The sequence below is a fragment of the Petaurus breviceps genome, unplaced genomic scaffold, assembly GCF_028583685.1.
Source record: "Petaurus breviceps papuanus isolate PSGF00001 unplaced genomic scaffold, PetGlider_PUasm1.0 220, whole genome shotgun sequence".
NCBI lineage: Eukaryota > Metazoa > Chordata > Mammalia > Diprotodontia > Petauridae > Petaurus > Petaurus breviceps.
Genome location: NW_027185876.1, coordinates 24,502,748 through 24,514,260, shown reverse-complemented (window position 1 = coordinate 24,514,260; position 11,513 = coordinate 24,502,748). Strand labels below are relative to the sequence as shown.

The 11,513-nt window shown below is 38.1% G+C and overlaps 1 protein-coding gene across 1 annotated transcript in view; it reads right to left on the bottom strand.

Annotated features, from left to right (window-relative positions):
• Positions 1-5,351: 5,351 nt before the first annotated feature.
• The window catches only part of LOC138166268 (dimethylaniline monooxygenase [N-oxide-forming] 2-like), a 47,793-nt gene continuing 41,631 nt past the window's right edge, over positions 5,352-11,513 (bottom strand). The window contains exons 7-9 of the mRNA XM_069094764.1: positions 10,909-11,261; positions 9,058-9,130; positions 5,352-7,362 (exon numbers count right to left, since the gene is read on the bottom strand). Of these exons, the coding sequence (XP_068950865.1) occupies positions 7,017-7,362; positions 9,058-9,130; positions 10,909-11,261 (772 nt within the window). The 3' untranslated portion in view covers positions 5,352-7,016. The remainder of the gene's footprint in view (positions 7,363-9,057; positions 9,131-10,908; positions 11,262-11,513) is intronic.

The following is an 11,513-nucleotide window of genomic DNA, read 5'->3' as shown; positions in this document are numbered from 1 at the left end:
AAAAAGAGCATATAAGACTCTACAGGAGAGACATTGCCCTCAGAGGAGTTGTTGGCTTAAATATTAACTTGCTGATTAATTTATTCCAAGAGTAAAATTTCAGCAGAATGATCTCTGATGACCATGTGCTCTCTTTTCTGCAGGTCTTGAATATAGAATTGTGGATTTAGAGCTGGAAGGGACCTTTGAAATCTGTTAGCACAACACCTTTTCATTTTACAGGTAAGAGTAAGGTCCAGAGATATGAAGTGACTTAGGCCAACACATTTGAAATATTGGGCTTGGTCCCCTAGAATACTCATTTTAGGCTCAAAGATCTCTGTGTGTCTTCATTCACTCTAAACTCTAACTTGTGATCCCTCCCGAATGGCTACTGTTTCACCCATCAATTAGAGGACACAACTAGTTTGAAGCAAAGGCATTTAATGAAAATCGTTTAATAAAAGAAATTATAATAACATATTCTTCTCCTTAATGTAGAGCCCTCTTTCCTACAAGTGTACATATCAGTGAAAAGAGTGGCCGTGAAAAGGGAGAATAATACCTGAGCGTATACAATGGAAATCCTTGTCAATTCACATACCTCACATGGTAAAGAACTAGAGATGCCTCACCATTAATCCTGGGCCCATTCTCTCTTGGACATGGCATCTCTGCTGGGTACCTTTGCTGAACTGCTCAATCAGTCTGCTGTCCTGTTTATCCCCATTGTTATTGTGGTTCTTTCTGGGCAAATAGTCTCAACTGAGCATTGCTCCATTGGCCTTGTTGCATCTCTGCTGGATGCATTGTTTTGCTGGTTGTTGTTGACTGCTGGACATCACAGTCAGGGGCTTTACTTCTATACTCTATCTTCTGAACTATTTTCATTAGGGCTACCTGTGGAACATCTTAGTTCCAGTCTAACGATTTAGTATCTAGAATCTCTACCATATAAAGGCAAACTGAAAATTCTTTAATCGTAGCCATCACCCCCAGTTAATAAGAGCCAGGCAGGCTAATATTTTTAAAGTTAATTTATTTATTTTTAGTTTTCAACATTCTCTTCCATAAATTTTAAATTTTCTCCTCCTTCTCTCTCCATAAGACAGCGTGCAATCTGATATAGGCTCTATATATACACTCCTATTGAACACATTTTTACATTAGTCATGTTGTATAGAAAAAATTAGAATGAATGGGAGGAATCACGAGAGAGAAAAAAGCAAAACAAAACAAACAAGAAAAGAAAATAGTCTTCTTTGCTCAGCATTCAGACTCCATAGTTCTTTCTCTGGTTGGGGATGGAATTTTCCATTACAAGTTCTTTGGGATTATTTTAGGTCCTTGCATTGCTAACAATGGCTAAGTCTGTCAAAGTCAGTCATCGCACACTGTGGCTGTTATTGTATACAATATTTTCCTGGTTCTGTTCCCCTTACTCAGCATCAGTTCATATAAGTCTTTCCAGGTTTTTATGAAGTCCACCTGTTCATCATTTCATATAACACAATAGTATTCCATTCCATTCATATACCACAATTTGTTCAGCCATTCCCCAATTGAAGGGTATCCCCTCAATTTCCAGTACTTGGCCACCAGAAAAAGAGCTGCTATAAGTATTTTTGTACATGTGGGTCCTTTTCTCATTTTTATAATATCTTTGGGATATAGCCCTAGAAGTGGTATTGCTGGGTCAAAGGATATGTACATTTTTATAGACCTTTGGGCATAGTTCCAAATTGCTCTCCAGAATGGTTGGATCAGTTCACAATTCCATCAACAATGCATTAGTGTTCTAATTTTCCCACATCTCCAACATTTATCATTTTCTTGTTTTTCATATTAGCCAATCTGAAAGGTGTGATATTTTACTTTAGAGTTGTGTTGATTTGCATTTCTCTAATCAATAGTGATTTAGAACATTTATTCTTTTTGCCACAGTTATTCTATAAAATGAGTTGGAGAAGGAAATGGCAAACCATTCCAGTATCTTTGCCAAGAAAACCCCCAAAATAGGGTGATGAAGAATCTGACATGACTGAAATGACTGAACTATAACACAGAGAGGAAATTGAAGCCAAGAGAGGAGAAGTGACCAGATATAAAATGCTTAATGAATGGAAAGCCCTATATAAGTGTAAGCTAGTATTATTTCTGCTATTATTGGTCATGGTCATACACATAATGAATTGACATGGTCTTTATGCTACTGCTCAATAAGAGATCTTTTACTGCCTTTATACAGCCTCACTATTATAGTAAATGGTCTTGTTTTATCATGACAATGAGTATATGGTCAAGAATTTAGAGTTGGAAAGGATTTTTAGGCCATATAGTGGCACCTTCTCATTTTACTGCTAAGGAAGTGAGGTCACCCAAAGACACATATGCAGTACCCATCAGATTCAGGGTTTGAGATTAGGTCCTCTGACTTCAGAGACAGTGAAAAAATCAAATTACAGAAAAAAATCCATTTTATTTCAACCAGTTAATGAGCATTTATTAAGTGTATTCTATGTGCCAAACACTATGCTATGCTGCATGATAGAAAGACAGGCAAAACCTGATTCCTGTCCTCAAGCATCATATATTCAAATGGCAGAGACAACACATAAGCAATAAGAGCTATATCTATAGGTATATATTGTAAATATGAAATAATATCATAAGGAAGAATCTACTGCCAGAGTGAATAAAACCGATAAAGGGACTCCTTCATGAAGCACTATTACAAAGGACATGCTAATTCAATACCTGTGTTGCCGTGGGTAATCACTAATGGGGGGGGGGGAAGGGAGCTAGGAAAGGCCTCTTGAAGAAAAATGAGATTTGAGCTGATTCTTGAAGAAAACTAGGAGGTGGAGATGAAGAGGGAGAACATTTCTGGCTTTGGAGACAGTATGGAAGACACGGTAATATTGGGAGATGGAGAGTTATGTGTAAAGAACAGAAAGAAGGCCAATGTTGCTAGATTATAGAGTGGGAGGAAGAGACTAAAGCATTAGAAGACTGAAAAAGTAGAAAGGGAGGGGCTAGGACAGATTATGGTGGGCCTTAAAAGTGAAACAGAAGATTTTACATGGGATCTTGGAGGTAACATGGAGGCATTGGAGTTGACTGAATGGGGAATCTATCTTGGAAATATCACTTTGGTAGCTGAGAGGAAGATGGATTGGAGCGGGCAGAGACTTGAGCCAATGAGACCATCAGAAGACTGTGGCAATAATTCAGGTACAAGGTGATGGGTGCCTGCACCAGGGTGAATTCATAAGTTCAAAGTATTTAGAACTGCAAGAAACCTTAAAGAATTATGCAGTTCAAATTTCAGTTATTTGATTTAGTAATAATTTCCCTCCTTCCTTTTTCTTTTCTTTATGTCTCTTTCTTTTTCTTTCTTTTTCTTTCTCTTCCTTCCTTCCTTCCTTCCTTCCTTCCTTCCTTCCTTCCTTCCTTCCTTCCTTCCTTCCTTCCTTCCTTCCTTCCTTCCTTCCTTCCTTCTTCCTTACCTTCCTTCCTTACATTATTGTATTGTTCCATTTTGGGGTATTTTAACAGTTGGGGGTAGTAGTGGGGAGCTGTACCCTTGTTTCTTCTCACTACCAATCTTTCTAGGATTCCAAACTAGTTGTCCTGCTCCTCAAAGGCAAATACAGCCTATTGGGCCCCTTACCCAGAGTTCCTTGACCTCCTAAGAATACAAGGCAGGATGTGTGTGTGTATGTGTGTGTGTGTGTGTGTGTGTGTGTGTGTGTGTGTGCATGCACGCGCATGCTCAAGAGCACGTGCGCTTGCCAATCACAAGTGGCTTGGTCAAATAAGAAATAAAAATTTACTCACTAGGCCAGTTAGGGAGATGGACCTCAGGTTACTTAATAATACACTGAATGTTCAGAATTCCCTAGTATACATGGTCTTTCCTGTCTCATTGTTACAGTTATGAAATTGTGCTAAGTTCTTTCTCTTCAATAACCTTTTTCACATAGACTGAATGACAGCCAGTATTTGATCTTTGTTATCAGAGGAAACTTTGACCCTGATTCAATTAGGCTCTGGTTGACGGTCTCCTGCAGGATTGGCAGCCAAGAACATGTTACGTGATTGCATTGTACCTCTTGCACAGTTATTCTCCTTTTGCTAAGTGTCCACACTTTTGTGAGATCATAGGAATATATGTTAAAAGCTGAAAGGAACCTAGTAATTTATTCCAACTCCTTTATTTTACAGATGAGGAAACTAAGGTCCTGAAATGTGACATTTGTTGTTTAGATAAGTTGCAGGCTAATATTTGTAGCTAAGTCTTCTGACTCTAAACCCAGTGCCCTTCCTGTTGTTTTTCTATGTTGAACCTGCCCAATTCTGAAGACTGATTTCAGTAAGTGTGGTAGAGTCTTTTGCCTTTCTTTGCATCTCCAGTACTTAGCACAGTACTGGGAACAGTAGACATTGATTGACTGAGTAGACTTGAATTTACTTATCTCTTCTTGGGTCCTACGTCCTGGAACTATGGGGTATATCCTTGTTATCAGCTATTATGAATTCTTGCTAGCTTCTGTAGCCACCAAGGGCTGGAGCTGTGATTGTTTCTTCAGGTTCCAGCCTCTTACTTTCTCCTCCTTGCGTATACCTCACTATGCCATATTGGACTCATATCCCCAGATCCTAGATCTCTTTCATTTCCTACTTGGGCCAGTTTGCCCCTCCTTACTCAGTATCATAGTCACCTGTTCCATTAATTTTTGTATCATATAAAAATAGTGTTGTTCTTCAGAAACAAAGCCTCTGTGCTTTGCAAAACTCCATGTATTTCCAAATGGAAAGATTTTAAGGATTGCTCTCCCCTTGCAAGATTCCTGGAAGAGAACGTTTGGTTAGGATGGGTGAATGGCATTCTTTCTGAAATACGCATTTCCTTTTTTTTCTTATCCCATTAATACTGTATCAAAATTTCATCATCTGATTACAATATATGCTGAGCATAACCATTAATAAGATTTATATTTAATAATTGGCAAAGCAATCAGTTTTCCGTCAAGAAACAAGCACATATACCATTTGCACTTTTTCCCACATGTCCAAACATCCACAATTTCACCTCTTCAGCATGCCAAAATGTTGCAAAAAGAGAAAAGGATGTCTCTCTGACTGAGAAATAATACATATACACAACTGCTTTGAAGTTCCAACGTGAAGCCCAAGCCAAAATTATGAATAATGTCAACCAAAGCTTTGGGGAACCGAAGAGAGAGTTTTGCTCTGACTTTGGACATCTCTATGCTCCAACCTGTGTTGGAAGGTATTTCTATGCTAAGCTCATGGGAAGAATGGCTCTCAAAAGAAGTCATAGAATCAGATGACGACAATTCACTTAATTTAATCTTTTCAAGAAGTTTATTAATATGTGAAACCTACAAAAAGCAGTGGAGTCATGATTATAAATATAATTAAGTGCTCTGTTCAAATTATTTATTTACAAGGTGCTCCATTAATAATGAGATTTATTAATGGTAATTGTCAATAAGAAACCCCCAAAATTAATTAAGTACTTACTAGGTACCAGAAGACACTATTTTAAGTGCTGGAAATACAGATACAAGTAGAAAGAAAAATTGTCCCTGCCTTCTAAGAGCTTACATTCTAATAGAGGAAAACAGAACATAAAAAGAAGGTTAAAAGAAAGAGACAGAAAGGTACCTAAGGGGGTTGGAAAAGGAAGTCTAGAATGTAGCTTGGAGAAAAATGAAACATAACTGTCCTGAGTGCCCTCCTTAAATAGAGGTTCTGGTAGGAGCCATCCAATCAGAGGGAGAGGCTATGGGGACAAAAGATACTTCCAGTGTGGAAATTCCAGCGTTGGAGTGTGGCTTCAAGATGAAGAGCTGGGGTATGGTAGAGGAAGTCTAGAGTGCATAGGTTCATAGATTTAGAGCTGGAAGGGACTTGAGAGATAATTTCATCTGACCCCTTATTATGTTATATTTGAAGAAACAAAGGCCCAGGAAGATTAATGGAAGCTTGCCCCATATAGCAGAACTGGCTTTTGAGCCCTAGTCCTCTGATCCCCAATTCAGTCCTCTTTGATCATACTCTTCCTATTCATGTGTGCTGCTAAAAGACATAAAAATAGCAGGTTTTCTTGTGACCACAAGTGAATGAATGTGATGATTTGTTAAACCTTGAGGACTGGGTGAAAAGATGGCATGGGTCCTTCCAATCGATCTCTGTTCATCTGTATAAGCTCTGTTTAAATATTTTCCTTCAGCATTTTGGAGGCTTTACCAAGAACTTGAGTTTAGGTTCAGAGCAGAAGAATTTACCAGATGGACACCAGATGGGAAGGCTATCAAGAATGTGACTCAAGAGAAATGGTTTTTAAATAATCCTCTACTATTTTGATTACCTTACAACTTAGAATCAAGGGATATGTTTGATCTATGGCTTTTTCCCCTATAACTATCACATGCTCATGACTGGCAATGATATTTATTATGCGCTATGCTAAAAACAAAAAGAATGTCATTTTAAACTTTTGTCACCAACTGTGGGAAGGATGAGATGGTAAAATATTTCAGTGCTATAATTAGTTTTTAATATATCATCCATAAAACTGGTTTATAATAATAACTCACTAATTTTTCTGATCATTCTTTTAAATTGTCTTTTATCATGATAAAGTTGGGTATATAGTCATGGAGTTTTCAAGCTTTTTACATATATGTATGTAGGTATATGTATCTATGTGCATCTTTATCTATGTATATATTTGTCTTTAATTCAACAACAAACATTTATCAGACTATAAGCTCTTTGAGAACAAGGACTACCTTTTGCCTTTCGTTGTCTCTCCAGTCCTTAGAAAATTGGCTGGCACATAGTAGGTGCTTAATTAATGCTTGTTAAATTGATTTGACTTGATGTTAGACACTTGGGTGACAAAGATAAAAAACAAAACCCTACTTACCCTCAAGGAACTTAATACTCTTCCTACTAAAATCCAGCAATCCCCTTTCCCCAACTTTCATAACTAGGACCTGGACTTAATGACTATTGAAGAAAATGGCCAGTATAATAGAAATAAGGGCCAAGATTTTCAACAAAGAAGCAATAGAAGGCATGGAAGAATCCTTCACAACTCGAGTCTTCAAAGGCTTCAAAAGCCTTTGCTCCTGGGTAAAGATGGCATTTCTGGCTTCCTTCCATTTCCCAGGGCCATCAAGGCGATACTGATATGGATTACAGGGCCCAAAGTAAATTTTCAGGGCCAGTTTGGGGTCTTTTATAAAGAGCGAGAGAATATCAGGCTTGACTCCTATCTCTGTGGCAAGTTCATCCAAGTAGTCAATGTGGTTGGTTTGCAAAGTCTGGCTCAGGCTTTTTCCAAACCTTAATGCAGAATTAAAAAAAATATCATAGGTTATATTCAGAAGTTTCCAAAAAGATTTCACTCTCTCTCTTACTATTTTCATTTTTTTAAAATAACCAGTGGAAAGGGTGAGGCTATCACATAATTACATCACATAATTGATGCTTTTCACTGATTTCTCTAAGGGAGAGAAGCTATTTCTATGAAATTAGTAATTTGGTAGCCATGAACTCAGTTCAGTTCAGTTAAATTCAATTAAAATCAATTAACCAGCATTCATTAGTCAATACCTATGTGCCAGGTAACAACGTGTGAGAACTTACTCAATGCAAAGTTCTCTGCTAGGCACCAGGGAATACAAAACCCAAAATGATAGACATTGCTTTCCCCTAAAGATTTGACCATGACCTCCATCTTGTGGGATTATTTCCTGGGTGTGGAATTATTAGTCGTCCATATCATTCCCATTCGCCATAGTCTTTACCCTGAAAGACTTTGTTCTGTTGCTCCCTTCATAGTGTGTCTACTCAGTTTCTTTTCTTGGTCTAAGAAATGTGACATGGAAAATTTGCATCTAAACATTCTTTTGAATAGCCTATCATAAGGTCAGGGTCTGTTTGCTTAACTCCCTCAACTTTTTAAATCTCTTTATAGGGACACAAGGGTTTCCAAATTACATCCCAAAGTACCATATCTAGTAAAATGTAAGCTCTGTGAGGGAATGATTTTTTTTTGTCTTTGTCTTAGTAGTGTTTAGCACATTTCCTGGCACAGTAATGTGCTCAATAGATACTCACTGATTGTATTGTATTGTACTCTAGAGTAGGGATGATTACTGGAAACTCTGTTTGGCTTGATAAATTTGCTGGCCACATTAGATTATAGAACATGGACCCTTGTTAAATTGCAAAACCTCTTTTGGAATGGGACATGGACGTGGAACAGGCTGCACCTGGCTGAAGGCCATGTGCTCCACTGGAAGCTCTTCTCATTGGTCCCTAGTTACTAGAGCTGTCTCCTCATGGTAGAGTGGTAGAGAAGAAAGAGATCTGCCCTCTTTCCAGTTTGGATGAAGTCATCAGAGAAAACCCAGTTAAGTCCTCAATAGTTGAGAACAGAAAGATCTAGCCGTCTGATTTTTCTATATCAAGAGGAGGTATGGTTGATCCTAAGTCAGCTGATCATCGGGAGTACCCTGTGTCCAATCAGCTGTCTTCAAACAATGGCCCAAAACCTATTATCTACTCACTTTGGTTGGGGAAACTCTTTCCCAGACAATTATAATGGCTGACACTGTATATTCTTTGAACAGGGACTCCCATGGTCCACTCTTTTCACTTGTATCATATGCAGATTTCAAGGACAGTCACCTTTCAACAGAACTTCAAGACCAATAAAGCATTTTCTATAGGCAGCCAAATTCTTACCAAATAAAGGCAAAGATGGTCATGCTACCTGAAAATTTAATCCAAAAGTCTAAAATATCTGACCCCAGCTCTCTGTTCTTAATGCCTCATAACACCCAAAGGTATATTTCCTAGAAAATTTACTTTAGCCTTACCTCCCTCCACTCCCCAAAACTCTAGGAGACTTTCCCCAATTTAAGTTTCAAGGAGCAGAGGTGAGGGAATTGAAGGAAAGCTTTCAATCTTAATAGGATTTAACATTCCCAAGTCAAATGGACTTTAGTTGAATGGTCATATGCTATTCCTTACAGTTCAATTCTTTTTTCATTCCTCGTCTCGACGCTTGCCCTCATAGTGCTCTCTGAGGGTAGTGTACATAGCCCTGGAACAGAAAAGGTAGATTTGTGGTGACTTGATCCCATAAAGACACTTACTGTGCAAGTCAGTCATACTCAGTCTTTTTGTAGTCAAAAGTCAGGGATATAGCTTCATAGTGACAGAGGACCATAATTTATCTGCCAAATTTCTCTCATCTAAAGAGTCCCAAGAATTTATGCATCAGCAGTGACACTTTAGAATGTCTGCAAACCAAATTAAACTTGACCAGTAGTCAGAAATGTTTGATGATGAAAGCATTTAATTCTATAGAAGCAATATTCAACCAATAATATGATTAAAGGGAAACTTGGTGGCACATCAGATAGAATTCTGGGCCAGAAAGACTCATCTTTCTGAGTTCAAATGTGACTCTGGAAACTTACTAGTTGTGTGACTCTGAGCAAGTAACTTAACCCTGTTTGCCTCAGTTTCCTCAACTGTAAGGAAAAAAACAAACCACTCCAGTATTTTTTCCAAGAAAACCCTAAAAGGGGTCATAAAGAGTTGAACATAACTGAAAACAACTGAACAGAAATATAACTAACCGAAATGACAGATCCTCTTGTGGGGCTCTCATAGGTAACTGGGTGAGGTTGTGGTAGGGAATGCCTCCTGGGGAATGGAGTGAGTTCTATGGCTATTTTCTGGGTGGCCATTGAACCTTTATACAATAGTGGCTAGGCTCCAAATGAATGACTATCTCATAAAGCAAGAAATCAAGAATGGGCCATACTCCTAGGTCTCTTGATTCTAAGATAAGCCAAAGAATTTACAGGAATCAAAGATCCCAAATTTTGAGATTCGAATAATAATTCTTGCCATTTGGAATCCTAGCCTTTCATAGGATATCTGAGTGAATTCTATGATCCTTTTGATGACTTCCCCTTTCTAAAAGAATGATGATAACTGAATGACAGAGTAATAGAGTGGTTATAGGACTGACCTTTAGGACTCCATTCAAGTCCCCCCCTCACATACACACCTCCTCTGTGACCATGCTCAGATCCCTCAATTTCTGTGTCCTAGGCCTCTGTCTAAGACCAGAGATGTCAAACTGAAGGCTAGCAGACCCCTGGGGCCTAAAAAACTCCCAAAGAAATGCTTAACAAAAATCAATAAAGATACAGGGCATCACAAATAATATTGATTTATGGTTTTCTAAGCCAATATACAGCCAACATATATCATTTTTACTTGGGTTTGATACCGTCAACTAAGGCTCCATTGCAGAGAAAGTGTTGACTTTTAGGAGTTCCATGTCAGTGATACCACAGCCCCAGTCCCTATGCTCAATTACAATGGACATTTCTAAAGTGCTATACAGTTTAAAAATACTTTGCAGAAATGATCTCATTTGAGTTTTATAATAACCATGAAGCATGTGTGAGAGTTACTAATATCTTCATCTTACAGATTATTAAATTAAGGCCCAGACTCAAATTCAAACAGCTAGTAAGTGTCATCAATGGAATATAGCCCCAGATCTTGCTTATTCCAAGTCAAATACTTTATATTTTATTAAACTCTGTCTCTCTCATAATTGTAACTATTTTATCTCTATTGGTGCCAACATAAAAAAAACATGAATTTTCCTGTAGGTGATGAGCACCAACATAGCAGTAATCATTATATTCCTTCTTGTGGGTTGTTCATATAGGCAGAAATGCACCTTTACGGTACCCACCTACTAAGCAAATGTTTTTGCTTTTTAATTTTAATTCCTGGATTCCAGGAATTTATTCCTGGATTTTAATTCCTTAGCCATACATGTAACTCATTTACCTTTGAAAACTCTTGTCACCCAGCGAGCTTGGAGTTCAGAGGTTGGGAAGATGGATCCTAGAGGCTGGATGAGGCCTATGAATGCCAGAGTTGATTTCTCCAGGTCCAGAGGGAAGATGTATTTGTACAGTTTCACCCGGTTTTGCTCCACTTTGACAATGGATTCATCGAGGAAAGGGAAAGAAATCTCATATCCCGTGGCAAAGACAATCACATCAATGTCCTCTCTACTTCCATCCTCAAAGATGGCAGAGGTTTCTGTGAGCTCCTTTACTTTGGTTTTTACTTTGATGGCCCCATAGAGGATTCGACTGGGGAGATCATCATTCACTACAGGTTCTTTCATCAGGTACCTAAAACACACAGAACGAAACACAACAAAACAGAGTAGCTAATTTGCTGAAATGGTTCAAGCTCATTCTATCTTATATGAGATAGGCCCTGAAAAAGTTCTCAGTACTCCCTAAAATCCTTTGTAATTTGCTCAGTTTCCCCTTGACCTTATGATCTAGTTCTAGTTGTAGCCCTGTGTCATAATTTTTGCTCCATTAAAAGGGGGTGATAAAATAAATAATATTATATAATATAATATTAATATCTGTATT